General features: G+C 37.8%; 1 protein-coding gene across 2 annotated transcripts in view; it reads left to right on the plus strand.

The window, feature by feature from the left end:
* The window catches only part of calypso (ubiquitin carboxyl-terminal hydrolase calypso), a 523,758-nt gene that overhangs the window by 408,594 nt on the left and 94,522 nt on the right, over window positions 1-20,642 (plus strand). For both annotated transcript variants that reach the window (XM_067101808.1, XM_067101809.1), the window contains one exon: window positions 5,175-5,329. In XM_067101808.1, the coding sequence (XP_066957909.1) occupies window positions 5,175-5,329 (155 nt within the window). The remainder of the gene's footprint in view (window positions 1-5,174; window positions 5,330-20,642) is intronic.

Raw genomic sequence — 20,642 nt, forward strand, 5'->3', positions numbered from 1 at the left:
TGTGGAATCCGAACAACTTTACAGCGAGAAATGAATTTCTATCACCAGAAATAAATTCCTCTAATTCTTTATTGGCTGGTTGGAGAATCTAACGCGGGGCCAGTAGAGTGCTAGCTGAGAACGGTACCCACCCATCCAATAAAGAAATGGAAATGAAGGCAGCGTGGCTGCGATTTCAAGATGGCGGAACACATATGTTCAGCCCGCCAGCTGACATGCCTCGTGCGACAATTAGCTCAGATCGGGTCTGCACCTGGAATTAAGGAATTTCCAGCAGCACTTTGGACAAGAAAGAGATCAAAGTGGTTTTCCCCCCAAAGGCAGTGGTGAGAGAGGTTTTAGAGGTGAATTTGCCTCTCATTGAAACTTACTAAATTGAATTAATGAATTGCTTAGTCCTTATTTCATTGGATTTATTGCATGTAAGATGGCATATGAGGGAATACTCTCAGTAATTATATATATATATATATATATATATATATATATATATATATATATATATATATATACTCAGTGTATATATATATATATATATATATATATATATATATATATATATATATATATATATATATATATATATATATATATATATATATATATATACAGGCACCCCTGGTTTACATGACGGGGTTCCGTTCTTGCGCCGTCGTAACCGAAAAATCGTAAAGTCGGAACATCGTCGAAAATCGTCAAAAATCATAAGAAAACCTTTACTTTTAATGCTCTGGGTGCATTGAAAACGATGTAAACTGCATTATTATTGAGTTTTACATAAAAAAAAACCTTCAAATTATGATTATTCTGCCATTTTAGGGCCATATTTCTTCCGTCGGATCGGCGTCGGCCGCGTCGTAACCCGAACATGCGTCGTTGCCAGGAAATAATTTCTGATGAATATATTTGAAAAGCGCCGTAACCTCGAACGCCGAAGTCGGAACCGTCAGAAACCGGGACTGCTCTGTATATATATATATATACATACATATATATATATATATATAAATAAGTTATATATATTATTGCTTGCCAGCTGTGGCCATATGACAGAGTGCTATAAAATGGCTGACAGTAATAAAAAAAAACAAGTAGAATGAGAAGACTAGGAATACTAACCTTAATTATTTCCCTTTGTCAAGTTACTGTAAGGTGTAATTATACTCAGTTAACAATTACCTACATTTACTTAAAGAATAGTAACAGTAGCCCACAAATTAATTATAACCATGGGCACTAATAGATTACAGTCTGTAATTATTTAACAGTGCTGTAAAAGATGAAGTTCCTTTGTCCCGTTGCACATGGATGGGTCCAGACAACGAATGAAAGGATGAGCTGAGATTTGTCCTATGTCATACGCGATAAAGGCATCCATCTGAAAGAGAGAAGTGTCAAATTAACTATAGGAATAGTATGCATTAAGGCCCTAACCATGTATCATTGAGCTATCCCAACTCACTGCAGTATCATGCCCGAATGCTTAAAGATTGCTCTAACCACTCGAGCGGGCACATGGATGGCACAGCCAATCAAAAGGCACTTCACTAACACTTTTCCTAATCTGGAAATTAACTAAGCATGCAAGCAATGGATGGCAGTGGCTTGGAAAAGGGTCGATTAGGGAAGGGATTTACAGAGATGACTGGTGAATCACGGGATTTACATGGAGGGTTTTTCATTAAAAAGGTCAAGAAAAAATTCAAGAGGAGGAGGAACAGGCTACCAAAATACTCTGAGTTCATCTTAGGCTTACCATAGGAGTCCAAAGAAGAGATCCAGTAGGGTTATCCTGAACTGAGACACGTGGCTAGAGCCAAGGTGGCAGCCTTGTGAACTGTATGGGCATGAAATGGAAATCCACTCTTGACAGTAACCAAACCAAGTCTGAGGACGAATTCGGGTGCTTGCGGCTGAGCTGTGAGGCCAGACTGCCTTAGGGTCCAATGTGGCCGCTGTCTCAGGTAGGCTCCTTCCAATCCTTGCAGCGGCTCTCCCTCTCTCAGCTACCTAGAATGAAAAGCATTTCAGCAGCAGAAGGGAAGGATACAGGGAGATACAATGAGAGGATTATGCTATGTGGGCAGCCATTTGCACTACGTTTGCATGAAGGCCGGCTATCTTATGAGCAAGGGTTAATCCCTGCCCTTAAAATAGCCCCCTATTTTAGTAGACATTTCGTTCTTAACAGGACAGAGGGTCTACAAGAACATGATTAACCTGAGAAAATGTAAATTACTCTAAATTAAGGGGAGGTTTTGGCTGGCTGGCTATCTTAGCATACTGTCTTGACATAAAATAAAATAGCACTACTTAATGCTTAGAACATGTGCCTGCACTTATTAAATGAAATACTGTCTGTGGGATAAATTTTGAAACCTGAATATTAAGTTAACTCAACACGAAGGTCGCAAAGTTGAACTAACTGAATTCCACAGACTCAAGCTAACACAGCATTATCAAAGTGAGACACTAGCTCACATTCGAATGATATATCCCCAAGATAAATGAACATGTTAAATATAAGTGGAAATGTTGAGCTGTACCCCAAAATTTAATAATAATGAAGGTTAAATATAATGCAACTGGGTGTCACAATTGAATATTTCACAAGTAGGCAAATAAAATACCTCAAACATGGTCATGCTGGAATGCAGTGAGATACACATGGAGCTAGGACATGTCCTCAGCTGTGCGGCTGGAGGACAGTCTTAGCAAATTTCAAAAATAAAATGATTCTTAGACACAAGCCATTTCAGTGGCTACAGGGCAGGAAACAACCTTGGCATCCTTCTATGGGCAAGGTGCCAGGATTGTTCTTCTAAAATAATGCACTGTACTGGCAGTCCCTGTTTTGACGGCGTGACGATAACAAAAAATTGGCGCTTCTCTGCGCCTCTGTTAGGTATGTGTAGCAGCCAATAACCAATTATTGGCTCCGATAAGTGGAAACTGGCGATTTTCAGCTCGGAAAAAATCTGATTTTCATCGCTGGACAAGCGCCGTAAAAACCAGATCGCTGATAACCGGGGACTGCCTAGAGTATATGTATGCTGTATATAGGACACGAGTGCCATGAGAGCTCGGTAGCTCTGTTAACTACCTGGGCCTTCTGCTCCCCTTACTCCTCTTTCTTCTTTATTTCTTCTGCCCTTTAGGCTGAGATGTCCTAGCTGGAACCAGGGCACACAGCTCCAGAGGAGGCTGAGAAGACCCTTCGGCCAGGTTTTGGCCTGCAATACAACTACACTCGTGACCTAGACCTGGATTGACTGTGGGTGTTACATCAACTGGTGAAACCGGCACTGAGCCGGCCACTGCCTTGGCTGCTGCGTCAACCTGGGCAGCAGTGGTTCCAACTACTTCACCTACCTTTTGTGGCATGGCCTCCACATCGGTGGCCAGCTTAGATAGGACTTCTCCGGAGATGGTTGTTCACCAGAGTCTTGTATGCTGGGGATGGTGGTGAAGAAGAAGAGTTGGCTGTGTGGTGAACTTCCTGGAGTTTGTCTAGTGTCGTGTTTTTATATTTAAAGTACAGTAATTCATATTTCATTAAAAAAACTGTTTTTGTTTCTGTTCACACCTATCACAGGTTTACAATTCTAAAAAGTGAAATTTTTTTTGAAGGGGAGTGTCTATTTGCAAAGGTCAGACAGTATTTTAGGGCTATATTTGGAAAGATGGTTGTTAATAAAACTTATTTTGCTTACGGTATCCAGGTAAAGTAAATTGCATGTATTTGTACCACATGATTATCACATTAGAGAATGTAAACATTGAGAGTGTGCCATTTGCATTTGGTAATGTGTACATTCTCAAAATCTCAGTTGAATACTATCGACCTCCTCATTGCTTTAGTTGCTGGATGAGACATAATTTGGAGATGCATTTTGTCTTGTAAATTAACAAGATTGGGTTTAAAAATACAAAGTAGTTTATTTATATAGGCAATAGATTTTAAATGAAGTAAAAGTGTGATTTTGCCAGTTTTGGACATTGCTTTCGCCTATTCAAAAATGCTTTGCAACCTGCATGTTATTCCTTTTATTCAGCCATAGCTATAACCTGCAGCTTAAATTTTAGTGGTTTTCTTTCTTATGACTTTCTGTATTGCATGGAGGATGAATAAAAATGTATTTTTCATTTATAATAGTCACCATTGAGAATTAGCAAGTTTATCAGGTAGACAACTTTAATGCAACTCTTAATAAATGTGCAATGGTCATGGCATAATGATGTTGGCAGACAGCTGTTTCTTTAATCAGCTGTTTATCTCAGTACTGTACTTTCTATTATTTACACTGGTGTTTTGCTTCAAATGCTAAGTTGTGTTAATTATAAGAAGTAGTAATGAATTATTAAGAAAGCCACAAGTTTGGTGAATGATGATTTGCATTTAGCCTACTGAACTTTAGCTTCTAGGCCTATTACTTAATAAAAAAAAAAGAAGTAGATGTAATGTGCATTATTAGTGGAATCTGCTGAAACCAAGACAGGCATAGGAAGCGTAGCCTAGTATAATCTGTTGAAATGAAACTTGCATTTTAAGCATAGCCTAGTGTAATATACTGAAAATGCAAATCACAGTGCACAATATAAGTGATGAAATCATATTTCGGCAACAGAATTTTGAGGGTCTCACCCACAATATTGGATAAGCCTTGAGTAGCCTATGTACGTTAGTTAAGGTTTATTTGTTGCTGTATATATTTGAGCTTTTCAAAATGTTTTCGTGGGAAATAAGATGTGAGTGTAATTGTAGAGGAAGCTTCAGTTTCAAAATCTGGAAAAATCCCACAAACCAAAAGACAGCAGGCCAAAAAGGTTTTGGATAAGGGATTGTGAACCTGTATATTTATTTAGAGTACCCAGCTCTAACCCCAAAGATGTGTTCATACATCTTTAGTATAATTAAAGTGAAAAGTGAATTTTGATGGCAGCTGAAATGGTCTTTACTGATTGGGGAGTCTTTCACCCATTTTTAACTATAGCTTCACTTATTAGAATTAGTAAATTTGTAATAGGATTATTGCCTTTGATTAGGCAAAAGCAGAAGTAATAGAGTTGTATTATTGAAACAATTTAAACTAGCAAAGCATAAGAATTAAAACAATTACATTTAGTAAGTAGCTCATTTTGATTTCTGTCATCAAATTTTTTATTGTTTCTAGGTAAAAGTACCTGTGATTCAGATATTTTGGAGTCATTAGAAGATGGCACATTTGCACCAACTGACCTTCTTTCATTGGTTAACGTTATGGGGAAGGAAATAACTTCATGTGAAACGTTATTGAAAGATGAACTGGATAAAAGGAAACGGTATAAGGTAGGCTTTTTTAGTTTTTCAGTGCTCTCATAATTGCCTATGCTTTTGAATAGGAAGGCTAACAAAATAAGTTTTTTTCAACAGCTGTTCTGTAGCATTTTTGACAACTGCATTGCACTGATGGGTATTCATACAAGGTATGAATAATAGTTTTGCAAGTGCCTTATTTTTTGGCTGTGCAAGGTCAAGCTCAGTCTCAAACAGTTCCATCTGTGAACATTGCCCAGTCAAGCAAGGTGTATTCAATTTTGGAGTGCCCTCTTTCTCACAAATAAAGCTTGGATACACTAATGCCTGGTATAATACCATATCAGCCAAGAAACTGGCCATCGGTAGTAAAAAGTCAAAAAGTCCAGGTATTCTCTTTGAGCCCTAGTCATTAAAGTATTCTCAAATAACAAAGATTGGTAGCAATTGTAATGACATTTACTAGACAGTCTCTACATTCTACAGATGTTTGTTCCTCATCTAGTACATGACACAGATGTATGTAAAATAACGATGGTTACTGATAAACTTCATCTCTTGAATTTTACACCATACTGTAAAAGTTGCTATGAAGATTTTTGTTTTCTTTTAGCAAAAAAACCATCACTTCACAAATGCTATTATATATGTCATGTTTCCTTCCAGATACACTGAAAACAAAAAGAATCTAGCATTGTTGTCTGTACATGTTTCCAAGTCCCCCATCAGCAGAAAATGGTTATTATAAGTGGGTCTGCCACACGAACCAGACATTTTGCCTCTGCTCTCCTGAACTTTGTCACTCACCCTCTTCTTTAATCATTTCAGCTTACGTTCACCCTTTCTTACTGTTGGTGATGGTGTTTTCCAAAATTACCTTTGATTGTGGAATCAGTGTAGTATACAGGCAGTCCCCAGTTATCGGCGGGGGTTCCGTTCCGATGGCGTGACCATAAGCGAAAATCGACGAGTTTCGTTATCGGTGCCTCTGTTAGGTATGTATCGGGGCCGATAAATGGAAATCGGCACCGAAAACTGTCAATTTTCGTCGCTAGGCAAGCGCCGAAAAACCAGATCACTGAAACCGAGTCTGCCGATAACTGGGGACTGCCTGTACTTATTCAGATGCCCCATCCAGGTGTCCTGGCTCATACAGGGGTATGACTACATCAACACTAGCAAAGAGGATGTGCTGTCTTGCTCGAGAAGGGAATAAAAAGAACCACATGCAAGAAGCACATAAAATCGACATTGTGAGAGATACCATAGTAAAGAATGCAGAAATAATTGTTAGTCTCCCAGACTTGAGATATCTGCTCAGGGTGCTTTTTTCAGCCAACTAAAATATTGGCTCGGAAATACCAGCAACTGAGTCATCACAAGTTCCTCATTGGGCAAGTCGGTAGAGTTGTCGGCTAGTACTTGCTAGGCCGGAGTTCGAGTCTCCAGCCGGCTAATGAAGAATTAGAGGAATATTTCTGGTGATAGAAATTCATTTCTCGTCATAATGTGGTTCGGATTCCACAATAAGCTGTTGGTCCCGTTGCTAGGTAACCAGTTGGTTGCAAGTTCCTCGCTGGGTGAGCGGGTTCTGTTCTCAGCTACCACTCTGTTGGTCGCGAGTTCGGATCTCCGACCGGCCATTGAAGAACACGAGGAATTTGTTTCTGGTGATAGAAATTCATCTCTCGCTGTAATGTGGTTCGGATTCCACAATAAGCTGTAGGTCCTGTTGCTAGGTAACCAGTTGGTTCTTAGCCATGTAAAAATAAATCTGATCCTTCGTGCTAGCCCTAGGAGAGCTGTTAATCAGCTCAGTGGTCTGGTTAAACTAAGATATACTTACTTTTCTTAGTCACGTAAAATAAATCTAATCCTTCAGGCCAGCCCTAAGAGAGCTGTTAATCAGCGCAGTGGTCTGGTAAAACTAAGGTATACTTAATTTTTGAGTCATCACATGAGGAAAGCAGCCAAGGTCATCCGTGGAGTTCAGTGAGACTGCAGCAACTCCACTATTGAAGCTAATCAAAGCACAAAATTTTCTTCTCCGCCAATCAGTTGGTGGCTGGTAAGCATCCTCCCCTTACAGATCACCTTATACATAAAGAGTCAGACTTACCATTGCGGATCAGTCTGCTTTCATCTTTTACTGTGATCATGCTTAGAAGAGCATCAGTTATTTTTCAACTTGGATGTACAGGTTCACAATCCTATATCAAAAACTCATTGAGCCAGCTGTGTTTTAGTTTTCAGATTATTTTGGATTTTGGAACTGAACTTATAAAATACAATAGCAAATTTTATTTCCAAGAAAAATGTTATGTAAAACTAAAAAATATAGAGCATCAAAAGAACTTTCATTACCATATATACTCGCATATCATCCAATCTCATGTACGGTATTATACAATCCTTAAAATTTTGTTCTAAAACATGATTTCATCTCTAATACATCATGCAAGTTTCATTATCATTAAATTACACTAGGAAGTGCTTAATGTGTTTTTCATTTTTGATAAGTTATACTAGGCTAAGCTTACTATGCCTGCCTCAGTTGTAGTATTGCCATTGATAATGCATATTACATCTAAGTTAGCTTTTGACTAATTAATAGGCAAAAAGCAAACATTCAGTAAGCTAAATATGAATCAATTTACATTCAACCAGGCTTACCAAATTTATGGCTGTCTAATAATTTATTACTGTTTCAGCCGACCTTTGTAAGGCCTACTGATTTGGTCCCTGCAGCTTGTAAGATGTATGCAGCAGATCTCTTTACTTTGCTTATGTGTCATTCTTTGTTACTGGCACTGAAGTATAGACAGTCTCCAGGTTACGAAGGGCTTGGCTTACGACATTCAGAGTTTACGACGCGTTTGGGTTGCAATGCATATTCCAGGTTTATGACGCTGACAACGCTGATCCGACGGAAGAAATATGGGTCCAGAATGGCAGAACGGTCAAATTTTGGAGGTTTTTATGTTGAAAAATTCAATATAAAAGCAGGATACATTGTTTTCAAGACACCCAAGGGATTAAAAGTAAGGTTTCTTACGATTGTCGACTGTATTTTGGACGACGCCAGTCCAACGACGATTGGAAAAAAAATGCATCCAAAATGGCAGAATGGTCAATAATTGGAGGGTTTTTCTTAATGAAAAACTCAGTAAAAATGCAGGATTCATTGTTTTCAAGACCCCAAAAGATTAGAAGTAAAGTTTTCTTACGATTTTCAATGGTATTTCGGACAACGCCAGTCCGACGCCGATCGGAAGAAATATGCATCCAAACCAGCGGAATGGTCAGTAGTTGGAGGGTTTTTATTATGAAAAACTCAATAATAAAAATGCAAGATTCTTTGTTTTCAAGACACCCAAAGGATTAAAAGTAAGGTTTTCTTACAATTCTCGACGGTAATATTTCGTATGACTTGGTCCAACGCATACGACGGAAGAAAATTCACATTCGCAGATTTTTTCATAGAGCAATAGTCACTAATTACTGATTTTTATTTTATTTTTATGACTCATTACATTTTTTATGATAAAAAATTATTTACTAATTTTGAAATAATATTAACCCTTAAGGGATGGCATAATTTATCAATGTGCAGCACCCCAGATGGGAAACTTTGAGGTCGGCAAAATAAAAAAAAAATCACATGATGGAAAGAGAATAACATACATTCACACTGTATAAATAAAAAAATTCTAAAAAATTTTCCCTACCTTCCATGAGAAGTTGAAAATTACTATTTACAACCACTGTGGGGCCTCATTTACAAGACAGTCGTAAATTTTACCAACTTTTACATGCTTTTTCTAATATTTCTTTGCAATTTTCTTTGTAAAATTACATCAACAACCGACATACTATCGTAAAAAACAACAACAGCAACCCCTTCGTATATTTACAAGCAAATTTACAAAAAGACTCGTGAGAGAGAGGGATGCAGTACCTTCCCCCTTGAAGTCACAAGCATTACTGATACTGGCCTAACTTTCACGTCTTTATAAAAGTTGCCATTAGTGAATTTATAGCATATAGAAGTATTGGCGCCTTTGTTTCGAATCATTATTACCATAACAGTGGTGCGTAACTCTGCTTCACACTGAAGCTGAATCTGTCCACCTCCCCAAACCTGTTTTACTTCACACTGAAGCTCAATCCGTCCACTAAGGGTTAAGGTAACCACAGCAAACCATCAATAAAAGTTAAATTAAAATCCCGTGAAATCATAAAACTGCTGACTGATGTAATCACTTCATTCTCTCTCTCTCTCTCTCTCTCTCTCTCTCTCTCTCTCTCAGAATAATTTACAAATAATTTCACTCTTTTGAGATTTAAGTATGGCCAACTGCCCATATATCTCTCTCTCTCCCCAAATAATTCACGAATAATTTCACATTTGGGATTTAAGTAAGTCCAACTGCCCATGTCTCTCTCTCTCTCTCTCTCTCTCTCTCTCTCTCTCTCTCTCTCTCTCTCTCTCTCTCTCTCTCTCTCTCTCTCTCTCTCTCTCTCTCTCTCTCTCTCTCTCTCTGTACTGCATATATCCTTCAAAGAAATGTGGATTACTGTATATAAAGATAAAAATATACTAAAATCCCATCATCGGTAGTGTGACAGTTTTTTTATTACTTTGACGTAGGCTTCATGACGAGACGATTCGGCTCGAGGGATTAGAAGTAGCCAATAAGCTTGTAGCAACCCCCTCTCTCCATGACGATATGCTATTGGCCAGAAGGACTGAAAGTAGCCAATAACAACTTGTAACAACCCCCTCCTCCCCCTCCTCGACAACATGCTATTGGCAGGAAGGGTGGGATTTTAACCAATCACAAAGCTTGTACCTCATGGGGTTTGCATACACTAAAAGTAGGGTGAGTAGTATTTTTTTTCTCTCTCTCTCTCTCTCTCTCTCTGAGATAAGAGAGAGAGAGAGAGAGAGAGAATGACGGCACAATAATTTTTTAACAAATTTGTGGGAGATGGTGAAGACTAACCACGTTTGTATGATAAATAAATGATTTACCACCCAATAATAAGTGCTAATTTTCAAATATTAATGAGGTTAAATAATAATAATAATAATATACTGTAATCACAACATTTATGCATTTTTAAAGTAAGTTATTTCAATTTTTAAACAAAGAAATGTCACACCCTGTCTTTTGCCCAGAGCTTTGAAGCTATGGGGGAGGGTGGAACTGTCAAGTATGTCAAATTGCTTGACATTTCTGACCTAGGGTAGAAGATCAATTTCTCCCTTCCTTCCCTCCCCCCTCTCTCTCTCTCTCTCTCTCTCTCTCTCTCTCTCTCTCTCTCTCTCTCTCTCTCTCTCTCTCTCTCTCTATAAAAGGTAGAATGAGAAATGGATAGATATGTTATAAATAGATACTTAGTTCAGCTTTTCACTCTCTCCACTTGAATATTTTGCAATATAATATGGTACCCACACTACCAAAAGGATATTGCACAAATAGTGTACAAAGGTCCTTTACAGCTAGAATAGAAGAAGTTAAGGACCTTGACTACTGGGAAAGACTACAATTCTTAAATTTATATGGTCTTGAAAGGAGAAGAGAATGCTACATGATTATCCAGGCATGGAAACAGATAGAAGGAATTACTGAAAACATCATGGAGCTAAAAATATCAGAAAGAGCAAGCAGAGGTAGATTAATAGTGCCCAAAACTACACCAGGAAAACTAAGGAAAGCATACAGGACATTAGTCCACCACGCACCAGCATCGATAATGCAGCGTCTATTCAGTGCGCTACCAGCTCATCTGAGAAACATATCAGGAGTGAGCATAGATGTGTTTAATAATAAGCTCGACAAATATCTAAGATGCATCTCAGACCATCCAAGACTGGAAGATGCAAAATATACCGGAAGATGCATTAGCAATTCTCTGGTAGACATCAGAGGTGCCTCACACTGAGGGACCTGGGGTAACCCGAACGAATTGTAAAGTCTGTAAGGTGTAAGGTAAGGTCAGGAAAAGATACTGCTAATTTGATTCTCTTTACCTATGCACACTGTTTGTGTGTGTGTGTGTGTGTGTTCATAGTGTTTTAAAAATGCATAGTAAAGGTAGTAGTACATCTTTGGAAGACAAAGGAAAAAAAAACAATTTTTTATTGTGAGTCGCAGTAAAGAGAAATGGATTAACACTCCTCGAGAGATTAAAGAGATAATGCTCTCTCTCTCTCTCTCTCTCTCTCTCTCTCTCTCTCTCTCTCTCTCTCTCTCTCTCTCTCTCTCTCTCTCTGTGGCTGGAAAAGGGTACTGATGTTTAAGATGACTTTGAAATGATATTAATAATATAATTTCAAAGGTAATACAGTAGTAATTGGATAATAATTTAAGCTATATTTGATGTAGGATGATACTTAGCATAAAAATGGGGAGCACTGTAGTTCTGTGAAATTCCAAGTCTTTTTCTGGTAGAGAAACAGTAAGTCTCTCTCTCTCTCTCTCTCTCTCTCTCTCTCTCTCTCTCTCTCTCTCTCTCTCTCTCTCTCTCTCTCTCTCTCTCTCTCTCTCTCCAAACAGCAGAATGGTAAAATTTTGGAGGATTTTATATGAAAGACTCAATAAAATGCATTTATGTCATTTTCAAGATACCCAAAGGATTAAACGTATGGTTTTCTTACGATTTCCAACGATTATTTCGGTTTATGACGATTTTTGGCTTATGACATGGGATCAGAACTGAACCCCCGTCGTAAACCGGAGACTGCTTGTATGCTTGTCTCAATGAACTGAAGCATTAGAAAGTAGTACTTCCCCTGTTGCCAGCACTTGTGTGCCAGAAAGTCCAGTTTTGGCAGTTCCAAGCTTGATTGCCAAGAATAAAGATCATGAGGGGCTTGCTTTATTATCATTCTCACCCAGGTGTTTGTAAATTGCCTAGTTTCTGGCAGATCATATGATTTATATGGTATATAAGTAACAAGCTGAGTTAGTGTATCTAGAAGCACTTTGCAGTGCTTTCGGGATTCTAAGTAGGATTTTCAAGGGACAGAGAGGTGGGTAACTTTAGCAGATTACCTAAGTACTTGGTGCTGGATTGCATAAAGGCACAATCTGCTCATTATACATATATTTTGAACAGTTCAGTATCCTGTAGTAGTTTTGCTACTCCTGACCTCTCCCACCCTCTTCTTGCCGCATCTCCACGCGACTTTTGGAGAGTTATGACTATCATTTTTGAAGGGTAGCATCCATAGTAAAATCCTTGCAGATCCAACCCATTACCATTTGCCAAGATCAGGTTTATACATGGAAAATGTTAATTTGACAGCAGGTTAAACTTTCTAAGTCCCAGTAGCTTTTAAAGTACAGTGTATTAGGTAGTTTGCATGTTGGAATACCCTTCATATTCAGTCCTTCCATCCATCAGCTTTTCTGATTCTGAAAAACTTTTGATGTTTTTTAGGTAAGGCTCTCATATTTGGCAAGTAGCTTTCTTACTGTAATACCCTTCAGGCCCAGCCTCAGTGCCCATCAGATTGAGCTTAGGACAAGGTCAAGAATATTTAGCTAACTAACTTTTGTTAAAGATTTTCAAGATTCTAATGACTTTCTATTCCTACAGGATATGGTTTTCTTTACAGGGAGACTTTTGAGATTCATCTTTCTTGCTGCTCACTTTTACCCTGGGCCTGTGTTAAAAAACTTGAACTATTAAAGTTTTTGAAAATCTGAATTATAAAATTGTTACACGAAATAAATGAAAATAGCCTTGGTTAATTATATAGTTGCTAAAAGATATGCATCAGCTAGGTTTAGTATGCATATATTCCTCAAGTAGAGCTATCACCTTGTGGGGATGAAGACCTTTGGGGAGGACCAAAGTCAAGAAATATGGGGAATGTTAAAGTTTTTCTTCAGTTACAGTCACAGACAGCAAAATGATTGACATGTGGTTCTGCACTTGGTTGCAATTTTGTCCTTTTTTTCAGTCATTAAGTGTATTAGCTTTACCACAAACCCATCACTATTTATAACTAGCTTTTGTGGTATTTGAATGTTCAGGAGACAAGTGTTTTGTCATAACAAAGAGAATACCATAATAACCTTGTACTTGCACTGCCTGGATCATCTGGTGCCCAACATCTTCCTGCTGCACTTTTCATGTATTGGCCCTTTAAGAGGAGGGTTGGGGACCAGGTACTTGGGAGAGTTTGTCAGGGTGAGGAGGATGGTGATTTTGGTTAGCTGTACTTCCTTCCCACATGTTCACATGGTTGTTTACCAGCCACCTAATTCACTAATGAAGGAGAACATGAGGATGAATGTTTTCTCTGACCTTGTCTCCTTTAGTTGTATAGCATCTTTTGGTATTGGAGCCTCATGACCCATTTCTGTTTCCAGGGAATGCTGTAAAGAGATCTTGGAAATGTTGACTTGGACAGGATCAGGACAGCAATCTTTAACCCTTAAACGCCGAGCCTCTATTTACAAAAGTGTCTGCCATATGCCGGCGGGGTTTGGTAGTTAGCGCCGAAGCGGAAAGAAAGTTTTTTTCAAAAACTCACAGCACGCTTAGTTTTTAAGATTAAGAGTTCATTTTTTGGCTCCTTTTTTTCTCATTGCCTGAAGTTTAGTATGCAACCATCAGAAATGAAAAAAATATCATTATCATATATACAAATCGGGCTGTGAGCAAAACGGTTAAAGCTAATGAGCTATTTTTTTTTTCGTTGTATTGTACATTAAATTGCAATGATTTTGGTATATAACAAATTGTAAAATGGTCAAAGCAACACAGAGAAAATATTATCACAAAATGATGCATGAATTCATAATGCTTGCGGACATATAAAAAAGTTTTTTTTCAAAAATTCGCCATAAATCGGAATATTGTGCTAGAGACTTCCCGTTTGTTGCAAAATGAAGGTAAATGAAAATGAAGGTAAATGATTGAATATTACTAGAATGTAAGATTTTTAGCTTACAATTGCATTTTTCAACCATTTCGGTCGAGTCAAAGTTGCCTGAAGGTTGAAATTCCGGCACTTATCGTGATTTATATGAAAATATTTCAAAACTGATAAAAGCTTCAACCATGAGTTATTTTTTTGTATTCTACATGAAATTGCACACATTTTTATATATAAAACTTTATGTAACGGCTAATATAAAACGGTGCAAAAATTACGATAAAGTGACTAAAGAAATGCTGAGATTTTCAGCAGAGTTAGTGCGCGCGGAGGCAAGGAAAAAGTTTTTTCAAAAATTCACCATAAATCGAAATATTGTACTAGAGACTTCTCGTTTGTTGCAAAATGAAGGTAAATGATTGAATATTACTAGAATATAAGAGTTTTAGCTTACAATTGCATTTTTCTACCATTTCGGTCGAGTCAAAGTTGACTGAAGGTTGAAATTTTGGCACTTACCGTGATTTATATGAAATTATGTCAAAATTGATAAAAGCTATGACCATGAGTTATTTTGTGTTGTATTTTACATGAAATTGCACACATTTTCATATATAAAACTTTATGTAACGTCTGATAGAAAACTGTGCAAAAATTACAACAAAGTGACTAAAGAATTTCTGAGATTGTAAGCGCCTGACGCCGTCTCTTCCAAACACGTGTGTGTTCGTTTGTTCGTCATCCATCGGAGTGGTGAGACGTTTGGCGTCTTCACAAACAGAAACATACACACAGTTTGATACAGAAGATCCGTTGGAACATTATGAGTACATGATTAGAATGCTTGCATGGCAATGCAAGTAGTGGTGATTGTACATACATCAAGACAACAATGGTTAGGGAGAAACGGACGGAAATATTGTATGGTTGAAATCGCGTTCCTTTAGAGAAAGAAAATGAGATGCTCTTGTTGTCTTGTCCACTCCGATGGACGACGAACACACGAACACACAAGTGTTTGGAAGAGACGGCGTCAGGCTCTTACAAGATTTTCAGCAGAGTTAGTGCGGATGTAAGGAAAAAGTTTTTTTCAAAAATTCACCATAAATTGAAATATTTTGCTAGAGACTTCTCGTTTGTTGCAAAATGAAGGTAAATGATTGAATATTACTAGAATGTAAGAGTTTTAGCTTACAATTGCATTTTTCGACCATTTCAGTCGAGTCAAAGTTGACCAAAGGTTGAAATTTTGGCACTTATCGTGATTTATATGAAAATATGTCAAAACTGATAAAAGCTATAGCCATAGTTTATTTTTTGTTGTATTCTACATGAAATTGCACACATTTTCATATATAAAACGTTATGTAACGACTAATATAAAATGGTGCAAAAATTACGACAAAGTGACTAAAGAATTTCTGAGATTTTCAGCAGAGTTAGAGCGGACGTAAGGAAAAAGTTTTAAAAAAAAATTCACCGTAAATCGAAAGATTGTGCTAGAGACTTCTTGTTTGTTGCAAAATGAAGGTAAATGATTGAATATTACTAGAATGTAAGAGTTTTAGCATACAATTGCATTTTTCGACCATTTCGGTCGAGTCAAAGTTGACCGAAGTTTGAAAATTTGGCACTTATTGTGATTTATATGAAAATATGTCAAAATTGATAAAAGCTACAACCATGAGTTATTTTTTGTTGTATTCTACATGAAATTGCACACATTTTCATGTATAAAACTTTATGTAAAGGCTAATAGAAAACGGTGCAAAATTTACGACAAAGTGACTAAAGAAATTCTGAGATTTTCAGCAGAGTTAGCTGATGCTTTCTTTTGGGATAAGAAAGAAATTCGTGCATGCGCAGCTGCATCACACTTGTAAACAAAACTCCCAGCATCCCTCAAGGCGCATGATTTAAAATTTTTTTGCAAACGAGGCCTATAAGTATTTTTCCACGAATATTTAAAAACTTTTTGTAGTCGACGTATTTTAAGTCCACTTGGCACCCGACAGACAACTTTTGTCGACGTAAAGTACGTCTAGTCAGCGTTAAAGGGTTAACATGGGCAGTGCAATGTGTTCCAAATAACAAGGCAATTGCAGGTAAAATGGACCCAACGTCAATTCACTCTCCTCTTGTCTGCATCAGGTAACAGAGGATGTGAGGCATACATTTACTAAGTCTTAACCCTCCACCCTCAACAATACATCTCCAGCATCAAGGCAGCAAGCACCCGTACAGCTCAAGAAAGGAATAGCATATAGCAATGTCTCCTGTTAAGGGAATAGAAGGAAATGAGGATGGTATTCTCCACTTACAGTGCATCCACTAGTGGGAACTTTTATCACAAAATACTGAAAATAGTGGCTAGAAATTTGAATGGAGCCATGGTTAGTGGAAATTGTCATAATCTGGTATTTGGTAGATAAGAACATACAGTACAGCCATGGCTATGAGAGGTTGCAGGCTTTGGACACATTTGACATTGGTTATCAGCAGACAGACAATTGAAGAGGTGCAGGATGAATCCCCCTTTTTCTGCTGTCATCTGTTTGCGGTGGCAAAGCAAAGGATGCTGTGAACTGATCATGGTCTCATCCCAGAGCCATTTGGGAGGAAAGGGTATTTGAGTTCCAAGTACAGTGCAGTACTGTGTTCCAGACTGACTAACTGCCCTGTATATCTGCCCAAACCTTGATACTAGTGGCAGATTGGGCATAACATATTGGTATAAGACTTCAGAGGTACTTCTATGACTTGCTAATAATGACAGTTTCAGCGGCAGAATTAAGATAACCTTGTCAAGTTTGACAAGACTTTAGACTTAATGTGAACTTCAGTAAGTTGGACCTTGTACAATCAATGAGGACTGTTGTCCATACTGAAAAAGAATTGGTTGGGCTGAAAAAAAAATAGGATCACTGGATTGTTAACCATGATCCAGCAGTTTTAGCTAAGTCAAATTTCTCCAGTCAGGCTGTAGTAATCCCTGATTGGACATCTTATATCATGGGGGAAGCTGGTTTCTTATAGCCAATTCATGTTGCAGTATTTTAGTTTATGGTAAGCAGGGACTCTACCAGATGGTTATCCAGTTGTAGCCTCTGAGGATGTTCTGAAGGACCATCTAAGATGGCAGGATCCCAGTCACCTTCAAGAAGGGGTCCCATTGGTTAAAAGATTTTGATGTTTACTGATGTGTCAAGTCAAAGGTATGTTGCACACCTTCCAGACCATGAAGTGATGGAATCTTGTATATCACAGGACAGGGATAGCACATCAACTTCTTTAAGGGAAATACTGTCTTTTTAAACTTACAAGGAGTTGATTTACATTTGGAAGGAAGAGCAGTGAGGTGTGATGACTGACACCTGCCTAAATAGGAACTCATTTGCCAGTGTGATTAATGGTGTTATAGTTTAACAAACTATATATCTGTAATACAAAACTAAGTTTTTCTTACAGATTTATTAAGTGCATGTGTGTCCTCCTCCCAGCTTCTTAAGTCTTATTACCTTACATCAGTTTGCTCAAAAAACAGGTTTTGACGTAGGAAACCAATTTTTGGTAGCCTCTGTTGAGTCCTCAAGGAGTTACCCACAATGGTCTACTAGAGCTCATGGGTGACCAAACTAATGTCAAAGAATTCTCTTATACTGTAGCTGGTCTCGTGGCTGGGTATTGTGTCATAGTGATAAATCGCAAGAATGTCGGGTGATCACTTCAGCACTATCCTGAATTGCATAAACGATCAAGGCTCCCAAAGGGATGTAAATATCCTCCTTACTGATAATATTCAGTTTCATTTCTTCCATCCGATAATTTACATTTTGCTAGCTGCTCTATTCAATATGTGCATAATTCACCAGTTTCTCCCAGACTCCCTACTCTTAGTTCACTTAATACCATTAATAAAAAAAACAAGCTAAAGGATGTAGCTGACCTTGGCAATTATCGCCTGATTGCAGTTACTACAATTGCGTCAAAGACGCTTGAGTCCGTTCTTCTAGTGAGACTTCTCCCCTTTCTACACACTACTGACAACCAGTTTGGCTTTAAAGCAAACCACTCAACCAACACCTGCATCTACATCCTGAAAGAATTGCTGAACTACTGTATTACTTATCATCAGCCTCTCCTGTTTTCCTATGTTTTGTAGATGTGAGAAAAGCATTTGACAGAGTAAACTACCTGTTATCCTACTTACGATGGGGTTAGGTTCCAAAAAACCCACTGTTGGAAAAAAACCTATCTTGAATATAGCCTAGCCTATACTAGGGTATTTGGTACCATGTATACATATATGGTAGCCTAGCCTACACTGTAAAATATACTCTCTACACACACGGTATAGTAATTATTAATATCAGCTAATTCTGGAGGTTCATGCAGAGTGACTTATGATAATTCAGTACAAAGAGAAATTGAATAACAAACAAGAATTAGCTTAGCCTATACTGTAGTATATCGTATACATATATGGTAGCGTAGCCTACATTATACTGTACTCTATATTCACATATATTATACAAACATCAGCATAACGGATATGCATCTTTTCCATGGATCTTTTAAAATGTTATGCCTTAATTCACTGTATCCAATAATATTGTATATATTCTTATATTGCCTTTGTATTATAAATTGCGATCCTAGCAATCAATGTTTTGGTTTGGAATTTTTTTATGCGGTGTTTACTTCGCCACATTTAACTCGGTTCGGAGCGCTTTTCTTGCTTCTAGTTATTTATATGGGGCAAGGTTGTTTTTTGTCATACTGTGCAAAGTGTTTTTAAGTCGAAATATAACTTAAATACATCTTGTTGTGAAATTAATTTAGCTGTTTTTTTGTTAATAGATGACGTTGGCCATTTGCTTTGTGCAAAAAATCAAGATTCCGTTCACTATTTTCACTTGATTTCATCATAATACGAGCCTTACGCATTTATCGTTTATCGGCGTAAAAATAGCAGTAATGTGTTCTTTCATGCCCAATAGTTTTGATTAAAATACTTTCTCTCCAATTTTAATTACCGTAGAGTTTCATCCATGTTGCCGATGCACGATAATTTATTGTCATTAGCAGCTTGAACATTGTTTTCTCAGCTTCAGCTACAACTTGCTGCATAAATTTAGCAGTATCTTTCCTTGCTGATCTTTTATCCATACCGAATAAGGGTATAATGTGAAAATATATCGGTCCTATTCTACTTAACGTCATTTGTACTATAACCTATGGTAATTCTGTATTACCATACGATGGTTGAAATACAAGCAACAGGGCTGTTGTTATCTGTTTCGGTGATAAACAAAACAACAGTTTCTCGGTCGGTCATTTATGGCTGTACGCATTTACGCAAGAGTATAACGTTACTAACAATGCTTTTATCATTCTCTGTTACTTCTTTAACTATAAGATGGGATAAAGAATTGGAGGAAAAGAAGCTGGTCTATTGTAGTTTGGTCTCTCTCGTTGCCTGATTGTACGCTGCTGCCTGCGCCTGTGCAAAATTTTAAAAAATATTTTATAAATATTGTTTTATCGGTATTAATTGCTTACCCATTGCAAAATCGAATTATCATAAGGTGAACTATCGTAACTCAGTACTACCTGAGTATCTAATTATTTTTATCACAAAAAGTGCATTTAGTCATGAAAATGAGATGAAAATACAGTAATTAGTGAATATTTCTCAGTGACAGATACTGTGAATGGGCGGATTTTCAGCGAATAATGCATATTTGTTCCATAGAGAAATCCGCAAATAGGCGAGTCCTCGAATCGTGAGACCGCGAATATGGGGGGTTTACTGTATTCCTTCTTTTTTGAGTTCTCGAACAGCTACCGTTGCTAATTTTGTAAAAAAAAAATTGTTTGGGCAATGTTTACCCCAAAGGGCATGACTTTGAACCTGTACGTATCTTTCCCTGTTCGGAACCTTAGGAAGGGGCGGAAGGGAATGGCGATAGGGACACGCGAGTATGCATCTTTCAGATCTATAGAAACTGTCCAAGTCCATTTTGGAATGACTGAATGTAGTTATCTGAAACTTTTGGCAAAAAATGTGCTTCTTTAATGCTGATTGGTTGAGGATCACTCTACTCTCAGAGGAATCTTGTTTTGGGGACACTAAAGAGACTTGCTTGGTGGCGAATATATGCATGTTTCTGTATGACTCCTATTAACAGGGCCTTTCTGCATTAATCTTCCAGAGAGGGGTCTGGTTTTTGAAAGAACCCTTTAGAGGAGCGGGAGGGATGAGACCGTTTCCACCCCAGCCCATTTGAAAATAATGCTGTGTCCCCAAGGGGAAGACTTCCATTGCCTGTGGTGTCGCCGAAGTCAACCCCCAACCGCACAATTCTTATTGGCATCCACCTCTTCCTCTGCCTTTACCCTTGATAGGCATTCCAGGTGTTGCTTTTCCTTTTCCCCTATAAGAGGGTC

Source organism: Macrobrachium rosenbergii, chromosome 58 (genome assembly GCF_040412425.1).
Source record: "Macrobrachium rosenbergii isolate ZJJX-2024 chromosome 58, ASM4041242v1, whole genome shotgun sequence".
NCBI lineage: Eukaryota > Metazoa > Arthropoda > Malacostraca > Decapoda > Palaemonidae > Macrobrachium > Macrobrachium rosenbergii.